We start from the raw sequence: 24,965 nt of genomic DNA, 5'->3' as shown, positions 1-24,965 counted from the left end.
TGGTCTGGTGGCCTGGACCAAGAAATGCATCAGGTCACCAGGAAATGGTAAAAATGCTATTTGTTTATTTATATTAGTGCGAATTGTGGGGCACCCTGACCTCGATACTCCGTTCACTCGAGCTCAGCTCGTTCATCACAGTCACCTGCCTCACCTCCTGGGGCTTGGGGCCGCGGCAGCGCCAAGCTGACTGCTGCAGCTCTTAAATGTTAGAAGTTAATAGTTTATTGCCATCACGTTTGCTATTGTTTCGAGGCTTGACGAAAACGGATACTTCCGCACGACGATTAATGAGAGATTCTCGCCTGGTGTGGGTGTTGAATGCGAGAATGCTGTTATCATCGCTTGATTTTCGACACGAATTTTACAAAGCAACTTTCCGCTTGTCAAGAACACGAATAGAAATATTGTGGGCTCCAGGGCCGGATTACCCATTAGACTATCTAGGCTGCAGCAAACACAAGTTGAAAATAAATAACAAAATTAAATAAAACTTTAAATAAAACAAAAAAATTTCAAAAGTTAAGGTGTCTTACATTTTGCAAAATGTAAGATTTCAATGATTTCAACGTTTTGATATAAATAAAATTTTAAGTTACTGATACCTATTTATATAATTATAACAGATATGTACAAATACCCTAAACATGCCTTGTTTACTTTCTTGATATGAAATCACTTGAAATGCATTTTTGAAGGAAACTGGGTATACTATAAGTTTTAAACGAAACATGAAGAATTAAATTCTGTTGTGTATCGGTCATCTACGATCGTTTTTGAGTTCAAATTAATAGAAACATATTTAAAATCAACACTAAATCAAAATTTGGATATTAAAGAGCTTGTGAGCTAGTTGGGCAGAGAAAACAGTGAAATTGGTTTCAAAATTCTACATAATATACAAGGTGCGTCTTCTAAAAATATTTTTTATTATATTTCAAAAACTAGTAATCACACAGAAATCAATTAATGCTATTAAATACTTACTTAATAATTTTCTCTATGCATGTGACTTTCTTAGAATTTTTTTAAGATGCCTTTACATTAAAATTAATTACATAATTAAAAATATTAATATTCACGAATTGGAATTTTGTAATTTCTATTACAATCATTCTAAATCGATGCTTATTTAGATAGTGTATTGAGCAAAAAATTCTTAAGAAAATCGTTGCCAGTCTTAAAATTACGCTTTTTCATTTCTTTGTTTTTGTTTAATTAATTAAATATTGGGGTAAGCGACACTTTTTTCAACATACTTTTTTTATTAACCAACATTTAAGCATCGCTTCATTTTGGAATTACATGAAATATTATTTTTTACCATTTAGTTAATTTAGTTAGAAGAAAATGTAGAAAAATTCTGAAACAATTTACATGCATAGAGAACTGTGTAATTATTAGTTTTTAAGATACTGTAAAACATACCTACTCACAGACTCACATTGTAGGTACTGTACCAATAAACAACGAATAGTGATAAAGTTGGTATTATGTGCTCAAAAATTTAAATTCAAGAAGCTTCTTATGTCAGAAGACGTATAGGAACAAAATGGTATACCAACTTATTTTTTTAATTACGTATAATTTGCTTGAAAGTTTTACATTTATCTTAAAAAAATTAGAATGCGCACAGAAAAATATACGGAACTCCGGAACTACAATCTGCCCCTATGGTATCAGTTCTTTACCAAAATTTATCAATTACAATAAAAACTGTTAAAAATTTAAAAGGGCATTTTAAACTTATTTAGTTTTGTGTGAAAGGAGTTTTTTTCAGTTAAGAATTGTAATTTCCGTGATGTTATTAATGAATATTCTTGTATGAAATGTCGTAAAATTCGATTGTAGAGTAGGTAGGGAGACTTAAATGTTCTGTTTTTTTATTCGTTATTTCTGATTTTTTCTTTAATTATTATTAAGTTATTTACTGTTCTCTACATATGTTTACCTTGTTTAAAAAACTACATAATAAAAAAATAATCATTTAAAATTAAAGATTAGTAAAAAGGTATAGAAGGGGGGCACCAAGTCAGATTTGCCTTTGGGCCCTTACAAGTATAATCCGGCCCTGGTGGGGTCGGTACAACGCGTTGGTGGAATATCAATTTAATACATCTTTGTAGCCTCGAAACATTACAAATTGATTTCGGATTCGGTTCTTCGGAGAGGTTTAATTGGATAATGGGCAAGAAGTGCACGAAATGGAGCTTTGTCACGGGATGCCCAAAAAAAGTACCACAAATTGACAATGAGGCATAAAGAAAGTGTTACAGGTCTCCAATATCAGAAAAATCTGTTCAGTTCTGTTTATTGGAGGTTTTCCGTTTGATTGTTTCGCTTTTTTTTCTAAAATAAATGGAGAGAGACGATGGTGTGTGAAGAATTTTTTTCCAAAAAAGTTTCGTCTTTGCAGTGAAAGGCCGAGGCCCCAAACCTTACTCCCCGTGGTGCACTTTCGCATGATTTGACAAAACTCCTCCGAATAGCATTTATCTCAAAAGTGCCTCGATAAATCAAGAAAAATATGTATTAAAACAAGAATTTATGAGGTCGTAACCTCAACCGGTACGCATTTCTGAAAGGCTTAATTGCACGAAATGATCACAAGCAGTGATTTAATAACGTTATTTTTTCGTCGGCATTCAAGTAACAAGCAATCGCTTATGTAAAAGTGACAACGGTTTAAATTTTTGCAAAAATTAGAAATCACACTGACGAGCTAATTAGGCGATGAAATATGGAAATGGCCGTCGGAGGTGAAAAATAAATAAAACGAGTCATAAAATTTAAATCAATTTTTTTAAATCATCGAAAATTATGACAACCTTTGTATTGGGGTCATCATTTCCATAAAAAATATTTTAGCTTGCCACTTGTGTCTTCATTACCATGAATAAACACTGTAAAATATTAGAGAGAATTTTTCACAATTATGTGTTTGCTTTGCCAATAATTAAGTAAATAAATAATGACGCACCAGTAAACATTTTTTACGCCTTGGAATAGACAATCCGCAAACTCTAATAAATTATCTCTGCGGTCCGAATTGTACATTGTGTTATAAAATTAGTTAACTCTTGCGGTTCCAGATCTGCGGTTACTGTTGTGGGAACATTTTTCAGGACAAGGCCCCCCACTAAAAATTATGATTGATTAAATCCTGTTAATAACAAGTCCAGCCAAGTAAAACAATAACCGTTAACATTTTATTTTGTCATTGGATCGTGTCGCAATGTCTTATCTATCGAAATCGGGTGTAGGATTTGAATAAACCAGTGAAGTTTTTCCAAAATGCGTGGGTTAGCTGAATATGGACATCACTGTGGCACAGTTTAAACTCACGACTAATTCGAGGACTCGGAAAAGTGGTGCAATCTTCCGGATTTGCATTTTAAAAATGGGTACAAATTAAATGCAGTGTATTTTGTTTAAACAAGTATTTTTGATCAGTAAAAATAATAAATGCACAGTAATAGTAATAAATGCACATTAAAAATAATAAATGCACAGTAAACGTAATAAATGCAGAGTAAAATAAGAAATGCACATTAAAAATAATAAATGCACATTAAGAAAATAATAAGTGAGCAGTAAAATAATAAGTGCACTGTAAAAAGAGTAAGTAAATGCACATTAAAAATAATAAGTGCTCAGTAAAAATAATAAATGCACAGTAATAGTAATAAATGCACATTAAAAATAATAAATGCACAGTAAACGTAATAAATGCAGAGTAAAATAAGAAATGCACATTAAAAATAATAAATGCACAGTAAAAATAATAAATGCACATTAAAAAAATAATAAATGAACAGTAAAATGAGTAAGTAAATGCACATTACAAATAATAAGTGCTCAGTAAAAATAATAAATGTACAGTAATAGTAATAAATGCACATTAAAAATAATAAATGCACAGTAAACATAATAAATGCACAATAAAATAATAATTGCACAGTTAAAATAATAAATGCACAGTAAAAATTATAAATGCACAGTAAAAAGAGTAAATGCACAGTAATAGTAATAAATGCACATTAAAAATAATAAATGCACAGTAAACGTAATAAATGCAGAGTAAAATAAGAAATGCACATTAAAAATAATAAATGCACATTAAGAAAATAATAAGTGAGCAGTAAAATAATAAGTGCACTGTAAAAAGAGTAAGTAAATGCACATTAAAAATAATAAGTGCTCAGTAAAAATAATAAATGCACAGTAATAGTAATAAATGCACATTAAAAATAATAAATGCACAGTAAACGTAATAAATGCAGAGTAAAATAAGAAATGCACATTAAAAATAATAAATGCACAGTAAAAATAATAAATGCACAGTAAAAATAATAAATGCACATTAAAAAAATAATAAATGAACAGTAAAATGAGTAAGTAAATGCACATTACAAATAATAAGTGCTCAGTAAAAATAATAAATGTACAGTAATAGTAATAAATGCACATTAAAAATAATAAATGCACAGTAAACATAATAAATGCACAATAAAATAATAATTGCACAGTTAAAATAATAAATGCACAGTAAAAATTATAAATGCACAGTAAAAAGAGTAAATGCACAGTAAAATAATAAATGCACAGTAAAAATAGTAAATGCACAATAAAAATAATAAATGCACAGTAAAAATAATAAATGCACAATAAAAATAATAATTGTACAGTAAAACTGACTTGCAAACTGACTAGATACTGTGCATAAACTAGGCAAATTTTAATAAAATACTCTGAGTGGTTTACTTGTCATTTAAATTTTTTACTGTGCAAAAATAAATTAAACACTGATCATTTATTATTTTTTAATTTTATTGTTATTTATTAATTCTTTTCACACTGTCGAATATTTATCAAAACGGTGGGAATACGGTTGAAGATACAAAAAAGTGTAAGGAACAAAGTTGTGGAGAATTAAGTTTGCTATAAAAAAGTGGAGAATTAAATTTGCTATAAAAAATCCGCGACACCATATTTCCATCTTCTACAGTTTAGGTATAAATTAACTTTTTTACATCTCTTAAGTTATAGTCCTCCGTAGTTTCCTGGTTTGAACACTAAAGCTTAAATTCCTCAAGTAAATGGCTCTAATTTTGTAAATGATTTAAAAATCGAATTAATATTAATAAGTTCACGCTACTGTCTTTTGCGGACATTCTTTTCCAACTATCTTAATTTAAAAATTGGGAATTTATGCAGATTTAAAAATTTGCATTCATTTGAATATCTTTTAATTGATAAACAAAATTTGGAACTTTCTCAAGGATAATAAAGCAACAATGACGAATAAATTGTTTTTTATTTCCCTGTCCTAAAATACTGGCCTGACGGCTCTAATTTTCAATAAACCTAAAATCTGCTCATATACAACCGCCAACATACGATTTCTCCACCGTTAAATGTTTATTGCTCAAATATAAAAGCTCCACTTTGGTCAAAAAGTCGTAAATTTAAAATGTAAATGATATAATCATAATTACTTTCGCCATTTTATTTCGACTTAAAACAAACACTGCCCAAATTAAGTGATAATATATGGGTTTAAAGTCATAAAAGGTTTAACACCCATTAAAATGTCACTAAACCTAGTCATAATTAGTTAGGACAAAATTGTGGTAATAAATCGAACATCAAGCGTGAGAATCCGGATTTTTTTCAAAATTTTTCAGAGTATCGTAGCAAAGTGATTTTATTGTTACAATTTTCTCCTGTTTGACACTAATTGGAGGTCTGGTGTCTGTCTGGAAATGATTGATCGTTTCATTTTTTCCACCCAAGGCCGCAAGAGTTAAATTCCTTCCAAACCACTTAATTAAGGGAGTTTCCCAAGCATAACGCGCATTTTTCCCTCTTGTATGTAAATATTGTGACACTTTCCACACCAATTAGACAAAATTCGTTGTAAATGTCGCTGACATAGGCTACTTTATGTGTGCACAGTCTTTTAATAGGTCTTAATCTCAATAAAACATGTGTTTTATCAAACGCAGGTGTTCGCATTAAGATGCAAATTATTTTATAAATAACTATAGCAAGTTTCAAGGACATGAGCTCCCGAATTGGTTACTTATGCAACTTGATGCTATCGAAAGTTACTATCTGACCTATCATGACCTATCGGCACAAATTAATTGTAATTGAAATTGATTTGCTTTGAGCTGTGGGCATTAAAGAGGAACCTTTAACCCAGAAAGTTATTATGGTTACTGAAATTTTTTCGAGTAAACGATTTATCGTTAATAACTGAAGTGTAATTTATAGCATCCTGTAACATTTTCTTTGGAAAGGATAATAATTATTACAATTACAAAATGATTTATTTTAAGTCCAAAGGGAACAATAATTATAATTTATTGGTTTAAGGCTTCAAAGAAGTCGAATTAAAGGTCAGGACTGCAAATCAACCTGATTTTGCAATTAATTAATTTAGTCTTTGCCAGGTGCCCAAAATTTCGAAATCGCAAGTCATCTTGCAATTACGATTTTCGTGGCCCTCATTCGAGCTAAAATTTGATATTAGTAGGGCAGTGAAAGTCGTTATTGCCAATACTGCACTGGAATTATTTTCTCCTTTTTTTCGTGGAGAAAAAATTCGACAACAGCTTTAATACCGTAATCTTCAATTTACGTCTTCACACTCACAATGAAACTGATTTAAAGTTGCTCTTCAGTAGGGAGATTATCGAAGGACCATCGAGGCCTCCATGCATTAACGAACACGCTTTATTATGACTTGCGTTTTTATAATCGTATTATATAACTCGGGTTGAAAACGGGTCGTAAATTAAGGGGCGATGGGACGTAATTGTTAAAGGTAATTTCCAAGCGGTTTGTAAGGCTCTTATCCTCGCTCGGTGGTAATTATTTTCAGATTATTGTATTAGGACCACTTCGAGGCTCTTCAACAGAGGTTTTGCTAGTTTTTATCAACCACAATTGACTCGAAAGCAATTATTTCGAGGAATTTCGAGGTTCAGAAAGAGAATGGCTCTTTGTCTCAGATAATCTTTCGTTTCGGTGCATTCTTTTTGTCCTTGCACCACCTAATTTTCTATATTTACCGAACCAGTAGATCATAGAAAGTATATATTTAAAAAAAAAAAAAACTTAAAGAAAAATTATAAATAAAATGCATGTTTTCAACTGTTAATAGTAACAAAGACGTAGCATATCTAGAGAAATATTTGACAAAAAAGAAGAAAGAATGAAAAACGAAAAAAAAATTGAAATAAAAAAAAACACAGAAAAACGATGTCATCAAGAAGAATTTAATTGTTGGAACGATTTTTAAAAAACTTAATTGGCGCAGTAAGTAGGATTAGTCGAAGATTTTTGTGGTGTCAAAATTCTCCATAGCAAAATTTAAAGTTTTATTGACAATTTTAAGAAATGTAAAGAAAATCCACATTAAAAAATTTTTTGGCTTGAATTTTAAGCAGGTAAAGGTACTTTGAACATTTACAGGAAGAATTAAAAAAAACTTGCTTTGTAAGAATCAAGAAGCGCCTGTACTTCTAGTTATCAGAAAAAAATAAGATCACATAGAGGTGTTCCAGAATGAATGAAAGAAGCCAACAATAGAAAAATAAAGAAAATCGAATTATTTCCAGAAAATTATATCACAATTTTTTAATTGCATTTTTTGAAAATTCATAAAAAATTAGGTTACCCTTATTTTTTTATTTTAATATATTTTCAGTATTAAGGCCAAAAAAGCAATTTTTGATCGCGCGACATAGTAGGCCGAGCTGCTCCCATTTCAAAGCGCGCCTGCGCATTCACTGTAAACGCATACTATTTTTAAGTATTTCGACGAATTTCGACCTTCCTCAACGATAGAATGATTAAAGAAGGCCTGAGCGCAGGTTTTTATGATTTGTATAAACTGATTAGGTTAATTTTTGTATTTCTTATGTTGTTTATACTGTGTTTGCTTGTTATCATCACATAAATTGCTTACACACATCACTAAAAACACGATAAACGTTAAATGAACATGAACATAACCTAACTTTTGATTTGCGCTTGCGCTTGCGTTATTTTGTTACGTCAGGTTAGTGAACCAATCAAAAAGCTAGGGGCGGTTCTCGGCCTGTGACGTCAAGATGACTTAAAATTCATTTTTTAGGCATTCTTGCAAATTTTTGGACATAGATCTCGTAGAAATTGTGTTGTTTTCCTCTGAAGTTTCATTAGGTATAAAATTAACAAAATTTACGAATTGCAGGACAAGCCCATTGGACTTACTTGGCACAGCCAGTAGGATTTACTGAACTATTTTATACCGTCACCTTTCTTTAAAAATGTGTTAGTTTAACGTTTAATTTACAATTTCAAGAAAAATGAAAATTTTAAGGTTGAAGTAATATTATTCTAAACTGGAAATAGAGTTTGTAGTACTGTCCTCTCATATTGTTGAGGGACTTGTGAATACTGTTTGTAATTTTTTGACGATTCTGTGGATTAGATATCTAAGTGACAATTTCAGCCATTTGTTTGGATTAGAAAGTGCCTCGAAACTCCAAAGTTCATATTTTGCTTTTCTCTTGTTCATTATAAAATTATGCGAAATAAAGTTGGATAAAAATCGTTTTCTTTATCACCTTGTCCTGGTCGTCGCATCCGCAGAGGACGACCACAGGTTGTAAAACTTCATCATCACCTCACCGTAATTACGAAGATGAATGGATAATTCTGAGAAAGCGTATCCGATTCCTTCATATTCGTATGTCGCAACCGTTCATTTCCTCACATAAGCCTCATTATTTTAAAATCCCTCTACGAAAAACAGATCGCAATCCAAGCGTATCAAAGCGAGATTACCGCAATCAAGAATTTATTGAAAATTTTGTTGACATAAATTCAGCATTACAAAAGCACTTAAAGTAATATATAACCGTTTTTAGCTTTAAATACCGGCCGTCCTGATGTAATTAATTGCAAGTTTTTGAATGGTCTTTTTCCTGAAAGTACCGTGCGTCAGATAAAGGTACTTAATTATAATAATGCGCTTTTGATGTTCCTTGAACCAATAACCTTTTCTTTTATATTTATGGCTGGTGCTCTAAAACGTGCATATAATGTCAAAAATAACATTCTTTTCTCTCCTCGTCATCTAGTACTTGTCGTAAGCTTTCGCAACGCTGGTACCACAATCTTCGGATCTTAATTAAGGCCAAAATGATTTTTCATACGGTTTTGCATAATGCACTACCGGCTTTAGATCGATCTTGAGCGAACTTGTGTGGTAAATAACCTCTCTAATTATACTAATCTCAAACCTAACATTTATCCACTTGCAATTAACTCCGTATTGTGTTAATTGTGTATGAAGGAACGCTTCTGGTTGCAGTTGCAACACAAGAACGGTTCTTCCTATTCACAATCATTGCATAAGGCCGTAATTAGCTCGTGCCTCGTGCTTCTGGTCTTTGATTGTCTCTCATTTACCAAAAATGCGTGTCCCTCTTCCTCACAATACGTCAATCAAGTCAATTAGTGGTAGGAAACGGATATCTTTGTCATTTTCCGTTTTTTTTTTCTCTTCGATTAATCTTCAATATTCCGACAGGTGAGAATAATGTTTTTATCGCGTCTCGCGCGGCTAACGGAACCCTTTTATTACGTCGAAATGAACGGCTATAATAATTCCAGGTCGGTGTTTATTGGCCATATCTGACTGATTGAATTTTATTGCAGATCTGGCAGCCATCAGGAGGCTACTGGATACCGAGAACACTGCAGGGACCTGTCCCAGTTGCGATATGCCGTTTGATAAGGGCAAGAAACGGAGGCTTATCGATAACTGCGGACATGAGAGATGTTATTCTTGCATGTTTACCAACGAGGCTTGTCCTCTGTGCACCCTGGATGGCCCAGTCATACATGGTAAGCAATTTCGAATTCGAAAAAAAAATCGAAAACAGATTTATGACAAAACGTAAATTATACGATCATATGGAGTTGTTCCCATCAATGGAAAAAAATTAAATAGGTGAGAATATTTTTCACAAACTTAATTGGCGCAGTCAGTAGGATTCGTTGAAAATTTTCGTGTTCAAAATTTGTTCAGTGTTTAACGAGAGATGTTATTCTTGCATGGTGCGCAATTAGAAAAAAACGACTGAAGAATCGAGATCCGAATCGGAGAAATCATTCCGATATTCACCTGTGAGAATGCATCTCGCAGGCATAAATAGCGCGTCTCGAGCCGTCAATCAAAAAGAATTATCTTTGCGTCCATCGACAGCTCACATTACGGTTCTAAGAGCGGTAAAGCAAGCTCGTCTGAAAGGCGCGAATCAATTACACAAACGATTAAATTGGTAGCAAACGTCCGATCTCCTCCACCAAAAATCGAATAAGCGAGACGTGTCACTAAATATCGAGATATGACTTGAAGTGAACGGACGTTCGAGCCAATTTGCCAACTCACTGAGTAACGACAAGATGAATTCAAGAAAAAATAACAAGAAAGTGCGTGAGTCTCATTGCTTTACGGCTATTCGTTAAGTAAACACGCATTAAACGTGGTAGCTTCAGGTAATGCAAGAATTTCGGACCCCCTGTAGAGACTCTCGTATTTATGTAGTGAACCGACCATGTTTATATGGAATTAAAAGGTTAAAGAGTAAAAAAGCGCAAATTTCGATTTGGAAACCAGCAGAAAGATAGGGGACCACCTATAAATTAAACGAAAAAAATGTGAACTAATTCCAATTCCAAAACAATAACTCCAAAATACAACCTAATCTATTTTCAAATAAGTTCCACCCAATAGTTCTGAGAAATTCAACATAATTTTTATCACAAGTAATATCAGGTAGCTCCAAACAGAAAAGATTTTGAGTAATTCCAAAAAAATCACCGAAATACCAGTACAAATTCCAATAACCTTTTGTTATTCCAGTTGATTCCAGTAATTCTTAAGAGATTTTTGGGAATTCCAAAAAGAATTCCAGTCAGTCCTAATTAAGTCCTGTAATTCTAAATTAATTATTACAAAAAATATTCAAGTAATTTTAATGATAATTACATAATCTAATCCAAAAAAATTTCAGTAATTCCAAAAAATATCTACTCAACTTTCAATAATGTCATTGTCATTTCAACTTAGTTCTTGTTATTCCAACTTAATTTTTGTAATCCTTTTTTGTAATTCCAAATTAATTACAATAATTTTAAGAAGTTCAACATAGTTTCAATTTCGTGTATTCTCTATTGTATAATTCCAAAAAGAATTCGTGTCGTCCAAATTTTTTTATCAAATTCCAGTAATTCCAGTAACTTCAACTTTATTTCTGTAATTCCGACGCAATTCTCATAATTCTAACTTAATTTCCGTAATTCCAAAATTTCTGTAATTCCAGTAGTTCTAAGATATTTTAAGTAATTTTCATTCTAAGTAATCGCGAATAATTCCAAATAGAATTCAAGTAATCTGATAAATAATTACAGTAATTACAATAACGCCTTCTTGGAATTAGGTAAATCACTCGAGGAAAAGCAACACAATTGTCATTTTCTTTGTATTGAGTTAATTATCATTAAATTAATTAAATATTTCAAATGTCAACTTATATCATCCGAGTTGACAACGCTGGCATCTGTATGTTATATCTGATAACTACTTTTACTTGTAATCAGTGTCGGGAATATTTTTGGTGCTTGAAGCCGAAAAATTAGGTGTTTTTTCAACCGAGCGATTACGGTGCTCACTAATTGGGGCTAGAATTTGAATTTTTGAACCCTCATACACCTTTCATAAATTAATTAAATAGCGAGATTAATTATTACAATTTATTTGTTGTCTTGACAATTTCGAAACAAATCCAGCTCCAAGATTACATTCAATTATCTCTCCTCTATCAATTATTTTAGCTATTGATAGACGTTGATTTGTGGAGTAGAAAGTCGCTAAATGACGCAATAATTAAGGCTCGATTTTTACGATCTATTTGTTTCAATTCCAATTTTAAAAACAAATTAATTATGAATTTTCGTGTTGTAAGAGCTACTGAAAAAGTCCTCCACTGTATTAATATCGATCGAATTCCTTAGCCAAGGTTGAGAAATGTCAAAACAAGCTTAATTCTAGTTGTTTGAGCGGTGTGATGGTATCACAATAGCGCATGAGTTGCTAATTACACAGCGCGAGATGGATTTTTTTCAGTGACAATTTGCGCAACCGTAATTATCCCCCAATGAAAGTTCATGATTGTATCGCATTATTGCAAATGATAGTTTAGTGTTTAGTGGCGAAAATGTTCGATAAATCAAACAGCTTGTCTCAATAAAGGCACGTTTGCTGCAAGAATTGATATTACCACACCATTATACATAATTCTATTGAGATAACGTGTAATTTGACAGCCGAATATTCAAATCGCACCATCAATCACCCACCTGTCGACTCACTGAAATCGATACGACACTATTCATAGACACACCCTATTTCATTCCTGTTCCAGAAAAGAATAACTTTTTCTACTCCACCGATCCAATTCTCGTTATTTTTTATCTCTTCCTCTTCAATCCTGTTGAAAATTGCCCCATTATCTCCAATCTCTCGCTAATGATAGCTGTTGGGTTGGCATTCCTGCTCTTGACCCAATTGCCCCTAATAACAGGCAACATTGCCCATATCCTCGTCCACATTGTCTTCAACTCCGATAAAATCACATACACAATAGGAAAAGGTCTCGCATGTCCCCGAGCTAAGGGCGTGTGCAGATTTCACCGCCAACGCTGATGCAAAAAGCTGTCAAAATTTTGATTTGTTCTAGTGGTTTTTTTCGCTTGAGTTATTAGAAAGTAAGATCTGTTTTTTAATTAAACGGAAATGGCAAACGTTGCCAGCTAATCAAAGAAGTTTCTAGTTTTGGTTTTTGATTTATGTTGAAAAATTTTGGATCTCTTGAAATTTTGATTTTGGAATCTGGATCACTGTTGAACGTTGTAGTAGTTTTTTACATAAATCTGCTTAAAATTCTGTAATTTTTTAACATGAATTGACGATAATACTGAAATGTATTTGTATCGCTTTTGGGGAAAAAGTTCTAATACAGGGTGTGTCACTGATACGGACGTACTCGATTGCACCTACACTGTCAAAGATATCGAAAGATATCAAATGTCACTGCAAATGGGAAATCAAAGTGCACGTTCTAAAATTATTTTGCTTTATACAGGGTGTTTCATTTTTACAGTGAAGCCTTTAACATAGTTTTTTTAAATGGCACCTTCTGTATATTTGTACATATTTAAATGTGCACTTTTTAGGCTTTATAAATCTATTTAATTTTTGCAATTTGCTTTAACCATTCAGAAGTTATTTAATTTTTTCTACAATTTTGTGCGTCTGCAGGCACATAATTAAAAAATCACAGTGTGCTTCGTTTTCAAGATATTGAGTTGAGATTTTGTCTGTGTGTAAACAACTATCGGGGGTATTTTTCGGTGACAAGACTGTTCATTTGCATTGTAGCATTACCATGCTGTGACACATTCATTTTGATAAACTTTGAAGGACTATAACTTGATTTTTTCAAATAGCCCTCTCTGTATTTTATTACTGAGTATTATTCAGAATCTCATTTTACATCTTTTTCACCTCTTAAATTTGTTTCCAAAAGTTGATACTTTCGGAGATAATTCGGTTTTCCTGAAAAAATGCACATAAAATCGCCTTAAATACCAACGTAGTGTGCCATGTAAAACAACATAACAACATCAGACTTGCGTTTTTTGATTTTGTTGTGAAAATGAATTTTTCATGTAAATTGCATACACAACTCATCGAGATATAAACTTTAATTTTAAGAAGAAGTCATTAAATAAAAATGAAAAAAAAAACGACGGCACTATTAGAGAAAATATGCAAGAAAGAATTAAAAAAGAATTAAAAATTAGAAGCGGTGAATTTTTAAAAAGAATTGACCAATGTATTACTGTATTGCTTAAGAAAGCCGTTTCTCCATTGTAAATTTCTGTCATTTTTATTTAATAATTTCTTGTCAAAATTTTATTAAAATTTATGTCCAGATGAGATTTCTAGGATACATTTTACGTGAAAAATTCATATTCACAATAAAATCAAATTTGACGTACTATAAACGCCATTTTGACATTATTATATCAAAATGTATTGTTTTTCATAGCACGCTACATTAGTGTGCAAGAGATTTTGTGTGCATTTTTCCGAAAAACCGAATTATCTCCTTAACAATCAACTTTTGGAAAAAAACTAAAGAGGTAAAAAAGATGTAAAATAAAACACTGAATAATAATAAGTAATAAAATACGGGAAGTGCTATTTAAAAAAATCATGTTATGGTCTTTCAAAATTTACCAAAATGAATGAGTCATAGCAAGGTGATGCTACAATGCAAATATATGGTCTTGTCACCAAAAGATACCTCAGACATTTATTTACCTATAGACAAAGTCTCAACTTGATATCCCAAAAACCAAGGGCACTGCGATTTTTTAATAATGTGCCTGCAGACGTACTAAATTGTAGAAAATATTAAATAATTCCTAAACGGTTAAAGTAAATTGCAAAAACTAAACTGATTTATACATCCTAAAAAAGTGCAAATTTAAATATGTCCAAATATACAGGGGGTGCTGTTTAAAAAAACTATGCTAAAGGCTGCACTTTAAAAATGAAACACCCTGTATAGGGCAAAATAATTTTAGAACGTACACTTTAACTTTCCATTTGCAGTGCCATTATTTATTTCGATATCTTTGACAGTGCAGGAGCAATCGAGCACGGCCATATCAATGCTTCACCCTGTATAGCTCTGGCATATTATTTATGCCAGATTTGGTATAAAAATTGATTTAGGTTAAAAAAGGTCTTTATTTTGTTCGCAGATACGCCTCCCTCATCGATGGGTTGTATGGGCCTGAGGGGCTCGGAGATCACCCTTTACGGGGAATCCCCGGTGGAGAAAGACCGGATTCAGCCCCGGCCTAAAGTCAAGACCAATGGCCACTTTACGACCTTCATGCAGGTACGGTGTTGTAAATTTGGTTTAATGAAATCTCGTGAAACTCGCTAATGCTCACTCGAGAGAAAAACACACGTTTTAACACCTAAAAATTCATAAATAATTCATTAGCACCGTCACGCCGTCCGTTGCTAACATGGCCGTTTAATGTCGTTGCATTTTTCCCAAACGAATTTATGCAGCACGGAGTAATTAATTTATTTCGATTCGTAAAGGCGCTCAAACAGGCTGCGTAAGTCGTTTGGAACGATGCCAAAGAGGAAGAAGGGGACGTTTCGAGTAATTCCTATTTATTGTCGGCTGAGATCAATTTTAGCGCGATTTACGCTGAGTAGACGGCGGTTATGCCGTTTAGGAAGAAGTTTCCTCATTCTTGGCTTTCTATGCCTCAGCCGACACGAATTGTACGGATAAGTGGCGGCAATTTCGACGAAAGAAGCGAAGAAATGGCTTAAATGGTCGCTTTATTCTGATATTTCCGACCATCAACGCCAATTTACTTTGTTTAGAGACCCGGGGTAGAAAATACACACTTTCCGCGCCATAAATTGGATTATCCCGTTTAGGAGAATGTCTAATTGCTTTCGTAATTAAAATTCGAGTTATATCACATTAATAATGAAAATAAGTCGTCAGCTGGTGCTAATTATTACATTTACATCAATAGATGTCTTCAAATAAGTAAAACAAAGTTGGAATGATTAAGTTGCAATATTAACTCTCTTTACGTCTTGTTTGCATCATGTAATATTATTTAAAACCATTATTCTCATTAAATAATTGCTACCATAGTTTCATTATTAATTTGCAATATTTCTTACAAGTACAAAAAATAATGGAGAGGCTGTTAATCTTAAAATATGTACAAACAATTGCAACTACAAAAACATTTTGCCGAAGTTCAACGTATTCAAAATTCTTCTATAGTTTCGTTCAGAATTCTTTTAGATTATTGCTTCTGTACTTTTCTCTAAACTTCTTAAATTTCTTTTTTTTTAAATTGCTTCTTTACAATTATTATTTTTAAGACTCTATACTCATAGACACTACTTCTATATTCTCTAAATTCTGTTTGAAATGTTTTATATCCTCCGTGGCGTTTTTTTCAAAATCCTTTTTTCTTTTCCATAGCACTGTTTCTGTAGTCTCCACTCTAAATTTTTATTATTTTTTTTCTGATTCTTTTCTAAAGCTGTGCGTAGATCGGAAATCTGAACTCTTCTTGATTGTTTTATAAATTCTCTAGTTGATGCTTCTTTACAATTATTATTTTTAAAACTCTGTACTTATAAATACTACTTCTAGATTCCCTTAATTTTGTTTTAAATGTTTTATATCCTCCGTGGAATTTTTTCAAATTTCTTTTATATGTAGTTTTGTTTGGAATCTTTTTATTATTCTTTATCACTCTTTCTGTAATCTCCACTCTAGATTTTTATTATTTTTTTTTCTGATTCTTTTCTAAAGCTGTCCGTAGATCAAAAATTTGGACTCTTCCTTAGATTGTTTTATAAATCCTCTAGATGATGCTTCTTTACAATTATTTTCTAGACTTCACGCAAAATTATTTTGTTCTACTTTAGATTCTGCTCTAAATCATTTTATAGTTTTGTCCGGAATTCTTCGAGATTATTCTTTAGCATTGTCTCTGTATTTTTTTCTTGATTTTTTGTAAGCTTCGTCTCCGATTCTTTTCTAAAGCCGTCTTTAGATTCTGATTCTTTTATAAAATTCCTTCTAGATTCTCCTTTGTAGGCTGTACTCAAAATTACTTTAAAAACAGCTTTTTTCGAGTTACATTCTCTGTCTAACTCCCGAGGGAGCTTTTACTAAAATAAGCGCAAGAGAGAGGTTTTTCTTATATAGATAGCTAATTACAAGGTTCATTAAATCTCTCCGGTAAGGTTTTGCTCGTACATTACAATTTCAAACGGCAAACCGAAACGGATATGTTAATGGTTTTCGATTTAAAATTCCCGCCCCGGAATTCGCGTCGTAAATCCTGTCGCAAGAAAAGCAGTCTTGTTTTATTTTTCGTCACTTATTTATTTATTTATTCAGTTCTCCTAGTGCGAAAAGCGTTTACTTTCTAATACATACCCATAGAATGACAATACAATGCATATCCGAGACATTAGCGCTGGAATTTTTCTTCCTATATACCTCAATTTGTACAAGAGACAATAATTGATGTTGGTCTACAAGAAAACGGTTACGACCGCCATCCATCATCTTTTCAGATGAGTAAGGAAATATTCAAAGTTGCACCAGTCTCTGTCACTGGTTTTAAATCACGACTTTCTTTTTCAAGCCTGCAATTTACGATAATAGCCATTGGACTATTTATGACATCGCATATAATTAGCTACCCGCTGTGCTATGCTTATTATCCTAATAAAATACAAACTTTAACAGCTTACGAACTGATAGCTAGCGGAAACGCCGCTCTTACAAGACGTGGAAAACTTTGAGAAGTGCTACTTTCCGCTTTATCAAACTTTTTGCAAAAAATCCATCTCGTGAGAATGCTGAACAATTCCACCGACCTCGCTACATTTTTCTTATCAATGAAATCACCAAGACATTCCTCACATTCCACTTGCTGCAGGGGCGCCAGGAATTATCCACGTCCGAGCTAGGTCATCCAGAGAAACTCCCCAAAACCCGGCCCTCCAACCCCCGGACTCGCGTCGACCAGGGGGTGATGACCCAAAGTTGCCCCACTCCGCCCCAAACGCGCCGAAAGTTTTTCCTCAGCCCCAAGGGCCTGAGGAGCCCTTTTGGGCAAAGAAACGCACGACAGGCGCCCGTGGACTCCGCATCTTCCGGTAAGTTTGGTCGCAGGATCCAAGCGATCGGAAATAATTTTCTGGCATAGCTATGACCTCGTCGACGGCTTCGGAGGGGCGCCATTGGCCCACGATGGTTTTGAGCAAAATCCGGTCCTTGTGGTCGGCGGGAACGTCCGGTCCCGGAGCCGGGCTGAACCAACTAGTGTCAGGCAGGGCTCAAAATTTCCCGCATGGTGTCATTATTTTAGTTAGTTCCGCATGAACACGCACCGATTTTTTGTTTGTCGTATACTAGCACCTGTTCTAATTATTTTTGCTTCCGTTCTCTTAATTAATTTCGTTTTGTGCTATGTTTGTCGAGTGTAATTGAGTTGTAAGCGAGAAAAGCGCCTAATTAAATGTAATTTTGCAGATGATGAAGGTGGAACTGTTAAACCTATTTCAAATAAGAAGAATTCGGATAATGATATGTACATGAGGCTTGGTTTGCTGTTGGGTGACGGTGCGAGAAGAACCAAGAGGATGCAAGGGCGGAATCACGAGTCGTGTTCGTCGCTTGCTAGCTACGACGCCGCTGCTATCCTCTCGACCAACACCAGTCCGGTTTCCACCCTCACAGGGAGCTCCGAGGACCAGCATAGGATTAATCCCAGCTCCGACAGCGTCGGCTCGCTCATGTCCATGTCCATGTCGGGGCAAAGCAACTGCAGCTCGAGCCCCGTCAGTCGACGACACAGCGTCACAAGTAAGTCACTGTTACCCTGGATTTCGTCGATTTCTTTAAATTTTTCGCGTAACTTAAGATTCCTTGCTCAAAAATATCAAAACTCGCTGCCGAAAACCTAAAGTCTCTTTATTTTGATACCAAAAGCATCACTTTAAATGAAAACCTTAGATTTTTGACGATTTGCCAACTGTCGAAAACCTAAAATCGCCTTACACTGTCTGAAGAAGGCGGTTCAATCCTCAATTTCGTTAAAATAACTTGATTTTTGACGATTTCTTGCTTTAAAATCTCAAAATTTGCTGTCGCAAACCGAAAATCGCTTTATTCCGGCGCCGAAATAAAGACTTAAGCAACAGTTTTGTTGAAATCAATTGATTTTGGACTATTTCTTTCTTAAAATCGGCAAAACTCGCTATAGAGTATTTGAAATCGCGTTATTTTTTCCCCGAAGACTAACTCGTCGTGAAATTAGTTGATTTTTGTCGATTTCTTGCTCAAAAATCTCGAAACTTTACATCATAAACCTAAAGTCGCTTTATTCTGTTAAACTTCTCCCTAAACCATAGAAAAGCGTGTCAAACGCGTCGAAAAATCCAACAAAAAGTTCTCCCAGGGCTGTAATAGTACTACTATAATTTTTTCAATACCTAAATTTCTTCTGATTTTCTCAATTTTATACACTGATTTCCTCTAGTTGTTTCTGTATCAAAGAATTTCTTTTCTTTAGCTTCCCAACCCGGCCAAGTCGAAGATCTCAACATGTTCCGCAACCGTCGGACTTGCATCCGCCGCTCGGCTCGAACGGGCACCATCAAAGGCCCCGTGGACCCCAAAATCCGCTTTGCCCAATACCGGACCCCTCAACTAACCCTCAAACCCCTATTTTTCGAAGTCCCGCTCCAAGAACCCGATCCTTTGTTCCTCGGCCGGCATTGGTTGATCAAAGAGATCGAGGATATAGTTGGTAAGCAGTGTCATGAACTAAACAATTACAACCAACTACTAAGGTTTGGTCGCAGGTTCTTCAAGCCCTGGAGTCCTCCTCACGGGGAACCCCGGAACCGGCAAAACCGCCTTGATTCTCCAACTAGTGGAGCACAGTTGTTTCGGCCGCCGGAAAGAACCGATCTACCAATCGGTCCACTCCCCCGAGCGGTCCCGAAGCCCTCAGAGCATCTACTACCAAATGGATTTGATCTCCGAACGACTCAAACCCTTGGCGAACAGTGTGGTGGCGTACCATTTTTGCCAAGCTGACAACAATAACACTTGTCTCGTGCCTGATTTTATCCACTCGGTGGCGGCACAGCTGTGCCAAGCGCCACAGTTATCAGGTTATAGGGATTATTTGTTGAGTGAGCCGCACCTTCAAGCCGCCCTTTCCCTCAAAGAGTGTATCATGAACCCGGATACTGCCCTTACTCGAGGGATCCTTGAACCCTTGGCAAGTCTTCGCCGTGTTGGCAAACTCGAAAATCTGAACTGTGTGATTCTGGTCGATGCTTTGTGCGAAGCTGAGTACCACAGGCCTGACCATGGCGATACCATAACTTCGTTTCTGGCGAAGCATGCGCCAAATTTCCCCTCCTGGTTGAAGGTCGTAGCCACGGTTCGAACGCAACTCCAGGAAGTGACCAAACAGCTGCCCTACACGCGGATCAGTCTAGATAATTCTAATTCGAACGAAAACATAACTAAGGATATACTGAGCTATATCAACTTCCGGCTCCAGAATAGCCCAAGTATTCAGAGCAACATCACGTCTAGCACTAGCGGGAAACTGGAAAGTGGTGGAGTGTCACAACACAAATTCTCCCAACATCTACTTAACCTAAGCCACGGCTCGTTCCTCTTCGTTAAACTGACTTTGGACTTGATCGAACGCGGACACTTAGTGGCGAAATCCAGTGGTTATAAAGTGTTACCAGTGACTTTGGCCCAAATCTATCTCCTCCACTTCAATTTGCGCTTCCCCACCGTGCGCTCCTTCGAGAAGGTTACTCACATTTTGAGCGTATGTCTCGCCGCGCTCTATCCCCTCACCCTCCTCGAGATCTACTATTCCGTGAACGCGCTCCTTGTAGATAAATTCTTGCCCTGGACTGAGTTCTTCCAACGTTTCAAACTCCTGTCCGGCTTCCTGGTGAAACGTTTAGACAACACTTATATGTTTTTCCACCCCAGCTTCAGGGAGTGGCTTATCAGACGCGACGATAACGAAAACACGAAATTCTTGTGTGATTTAAGGGCCGGTCATTCAGGCATTGCCTTCCGTTTATCCCGCGTTCAGGCCCCTCTTGACGAGGAAAAAACCCTCGAATTGGGCCACCACATACTCAAGGCCCACGTCTATCGCAACATGTCCCTTAGTGCGATAACCGCCCGCGACTTGCAAGCTTTCTGGGTGTGCGAAAGCTCGGAAAACGTCTCATCAGCTGTGTGCAACTTGCGCAACATGTACAGTCCGAATGTTAAAGTTTCGCGCCTTTTGCTCCTCGCCGGGGCTTCCCCCAACCACGTGACCGATTTCCTGGGGAACGCCCCCGTTCTATGTGTCTACGCCAATGAGGGGATTGTACCCATGGTCTCCCTCTTGCTCGAATTTGGAGCCGACGTGGAACTGACCAACAGTCAAGGCTCCACAGCTTTGTCCCTCGCCGCAGCGAAGGGCCATTGTGATATCGTGCGCCATCTGGTGGCGGCTGGGGCGAGTCCAGGTCACGTGGACACCGCCGGGTATTGCCCATTGGTCCACGCGGCGCGCAACGGTTGCTTAAACGTGGTGGGTTATTTGCTGGCGTGTGATTGGATTATTAAAAACGTGGAGGATGTGGAGTTGGGGGAGGCCGCGCAGCAGGCCTTGGTGGCGGCTGCAAGTCAAGGTCATGTTGATATCGTGGAGTATTTGTTGGATATGGCCGAGGTCAATGTCGATGCTACTGATAGTGTTACCGGAGAGACGGCCTTGACGGTGGCGGCGGCCAATGGATGTCATGGCGTTTGTACGGCTCTGATTGGGCGAGGGGCCAGTCTCTCGGTTTGTAATAAGAAGGAGATGGCGCCACTGTTGTTGGCTGTAAAGGAGGGGCATTGGGCTGTGGCTGAGAGACTGATACAGAATCATGCCGCAATTGAACAGAGTGATAACGTGGGGCGGTCACCCTTGATGCTGGCGGCGTCCGAAGGGCATGTGGGGCTAATTGAGCTACTGCTCAATAAAGGTTGGTATTCCTAAATTAAGACCAAATTGTTCCTTTTTATATTTTACGTTTACCGTACATACTGAAATTTTGCATACACACGTAATATTACAGTAACATAGTGTTTTCTTTAAACAATAATTTGTAAATAATTATTATTATCAATGTCTTGGTTCCTATTAGAAATCCGAACTTGAAATCAAAGCCGTTTCATAAAGCCGAAAAAATCCTATAGGTTCCTATAGGTTTTATTATTATCTCTCACAGGAAATTCATGCTTCATAATCAGTTAATCACACATAACTTCATCAAGTTAAAAAATAGATATTTTATTTTTACTTTTCCTACATTTTTTGTTATTATAGGGGCCGAAATCAACAAGGAAGACCGCGAGGGTTTGTCCCCGCTGTCTTGGGCCTGCCTCCGAGGCAAGCTTAAGGCTCTGCAATGCCTCATCGAAAGGGGTGCCAACATAAACCACACCGACAAAACCGGGCGAACTCCTCTTGACTTGGCCGCGTTTCAAGGCAATCCTGCCACAGTTCAGCTTTTGCTCGACAGTGGCGCTCTCATCGAACACGTCGATATCAACGGAATGAGACCTTTAGACCGCGCCATAGGTTGTAGGAACATCCAAGTAGTGCAATGTTTTCTGAAAAAAGGGGCCAAATTGGGGCCAGCCACGTGGGCCATGGCTTCAGGCAAGCCAGATATAATGTAAGCCGTACCAAAATCATCGAGTTCTTTCAATTTTAGTAATTTTTTTCCAGGCTTATTCTCCTGAATAAACTTCTTGAAGATGGTAACACGTTATATCGCAAGGGTAGACTACGGGAGGCGGCCCATCGCTACCAATACGCCCTTAAAAAGTTCCCGACTGAGGATCAGGCCGAACATAACAAGGCGTTCAGGCAATTGCATATGAATTTCCTCCTGAATTATTCGAGATGCAAGCGAAAACTTAATGTAAGTCCCAACATAATCTGAACGAAATTGAAATATATATTTCAGGAGACAGAGGAGGCCATGGAATTGGCCAACGAAGTCCTAATTATGAACCCCGACTCTTACGAAGCCTACTACTCGCGAGCTAAGGCAAAGCTTGACTTAAAATTGTACGAAAACGCTCTGGCTGACATGCGCGAAGCCTTAAGACTCGCGCCTGCGCAAAACGTCGAAGTCCGCAAAGTGCTCGCGCATCTGCGTGACGAAATCGCCAATAAGATGGCGTCGCCTTCTGGGCGAATGTCCAATCATCGTGATCTAGCAATGTCCGTCGATACTTTACACGAGTAGAAAATCACCAGTGCCTTGCATCATTTGGAAGACTGATTTTTGTCGAAATTTTGTGAATATGTTAGGTTTATTTGCTTTGTAAATATGATTTTTGAATTAATTTATTTTAACTGTTACGACTTTTGGGTTCATCTTATCATTCCCATGGATAAAACTATCCTAATTGTTGGTTTTTATTTTGTATTTTTTTCCAGATAAGTTATAGTGGTGGTAGACTGCTATCATAGTCAAGGCTTGTTTATGTAAGACAAGTTTTTTGTTTTTATACTGCCTTCAAGTAATTAAGCTACTTAACTATTGACAATACTGCACGAAATTTGTAAAGTTCCTTATGTAATTCTTGTGTTTTAGGAAAAGTATTTATTTGTATTCAATACGTGTTTGAATTATTACGAAATGTGGTTTCTTGCCAAGCATGTTATCTAGTTATGCAGTATTTTATTATTTATTCCTTTGTATGTCATAAACAGTTCAACTGTTTCGTGTGGACAAAACTATAGAGAAATTGAAAAACACTAAAGGTGCTACTTATGTAAGAAAATCGTATTTTATGTCTTGAAGAAAAAATTATTGCAATAAAGAAATAACTTTTATTTTTGTGTTTCATTTAACTAATTCAAATTCAGGGGTACATCTACTTGCAAAATGAAGCAACGAAATTTTATTCATATAACTACTTATTCATAGATTTGTTTTTAATTTTTTGCTAATAAGACCGCGACAGTTTTTAAATTAAATTTTCCGGCACCGCTAAAGTTTTTGCACTAGATATAGAGATACTGATAGCTAAATAATTGCGAAGAGTATGCTTTTTCCAATAAACGAATTATTTCCTTCAGTGAAAGTAATAATAAGAAAGGCTACTTTTCTTCTGCATCTATCTCTTCAATAATTCATTTTAATGTTCTGTCATTGGCCAATAAACTAATTTAATTTCAACTTGATTCTATTTCATAAATATTTGTTTGTTACTTCAGAAATGGACACTCCTTCACACATTGGTCATTTTTTTTTCCTTTTATGTTTTATTTTCTTATACTTCTCAGCCCACTTCTTCTCCAGTGGAAAACTGCTTTTGCTTTTTTTCACTTTATGTACCTTGGTTTTTTTTTCTTTCGCTTCTTCTTTAAAGTTGTACTTATCTTCCACTTCTGGGTCTTGCTCTCTTTTCTCACATTACATGAGAGTGAAAATTTCTGATTTTATGAATGGACAATAATTTTTCAAAATTTCGTATAAATTTGTCGTAATTGCCATTTTCCATTTTTCAAAAAAAAAATTATCAAATGTCGAAAGAGAATGTTAGGAATTCCTACTATGATAAATTGAATCTATACAGCAACAATTTTTTAGAGGAAATAAATACATTTCCGCATGTATGGCTGGAAAATGCAGGAAAGAAATTGTTTTCCTGCATTTCCTAATGCTTTGTCTTCAGGAAAGCAGCACAAGCTTTAAGAAAAATATCTTCGACAATTTCTAAAATTTTATATGTTTAACTAAACTATCAATCATCTTCCGCTGATTATTCCGTTTTTTTGTTTTCTGGATTCTTTTGCTTCTGCATTTTCTTTCACTTTCTCTGTTTTTTTTTTTCGTTTCTACAAGCAATATTTTTTAAGTTGGGTACAAATTGGAGAAAACTATCGATTTTTTCTTTATTGTAATGGAGTTTGTATTGGAAAACGTATTTTTCATTAGATTTTGCGGGCGCAAGCCTCGTAAAATTATTACTACTTTTTAAAAAGTTCTGAGTTACCTAAACTAATTTGCAAAACCGCCACAAAACCATTACTAAAATGTCAATTTACCACACAATACAAACAGTTTTACAGTTGTAAAATTTTCAAATGATGATGTTACGTTAGTTCTTTAAATGATTGACTTGACGTTTAAAATTTCGTAAACACGTTTT

The 24,965-nt window shown here is 35.4% G+C and overlaps 1 protein-coding gene across 10 annotated transcripts in view; it reads left to right on the top strand.

Annotated features, from left to right (window-relative positions):
• Positions 1-23,643, top strand: part of rols (rolling pebbles) — a 141,217-nt gene extending 117,574 nt beyond the window's left edge. For 9 of the 10 annotated variants that reach the window (XM_015978281.2, XM_064357784.1, XM_015978284.2 and 6 more), the window contains 10 exons: positions 9,718-9,906; positions 14,899-15,038; positions 17,644-17,863; positions 17,914-18,036; positions 18,240-18,572; positions 19,282-19,518; positions 19,574-21,775; positions 22,120-22,471; positions 22,525-22,720; positions 22,766-23,643. In XM_015978281.2, the coding sequence (XP_015833767.1) occupies positions 9,718-9,906; positions 14,899-15,038; positions 17,644-17,863; positions 17,914-18,036; positions 18,240-18,572; positions 19,282-19,518; positions 19,574-21,775; positions 22,120-22,471; positions 22,525-22,720; positions 22,766-23,050 (4,277 nt within the window). In that variant the 3' untranslated portion in view covers positions 23,051-23,643. The remainder of the gene's footprint in view (positions 1-9,717; positions 9,907-14,898; positions 15,039-17,643; positions 17,864-17,913; positions 18,037-18,239; positions 18,573-19,281; positions 19,519-19,573; positions 21,776-22,119; positions 22,472-22,524; positions 22,721-22,765) is intronic. The other variant, XM_064357786.1, reaches the window with a different exon arrangement.
• The last annotated feature ends 1,322 nt before the right edge of the window (positions 23,644-24,965 follow it).

Source organism: Tribolium castaneum, chromosome 7 (genome assembly GCF_031307605.1).
Source record: "Tribolium castaneum strain GA2 chromosome 7, icTriCast1.1, whole genome shotgun sequence".
NCBI lineage: Eukaryota > Metazoa > Arthropoda > Insecta > Coleoptera > Tenebrionidae > Tribolium > Tribolium castaneum.
Note: the sequence above shows the minus strand (reverse complement) of the source record. Positions and strands in the feature narration are given on the sequence as shown.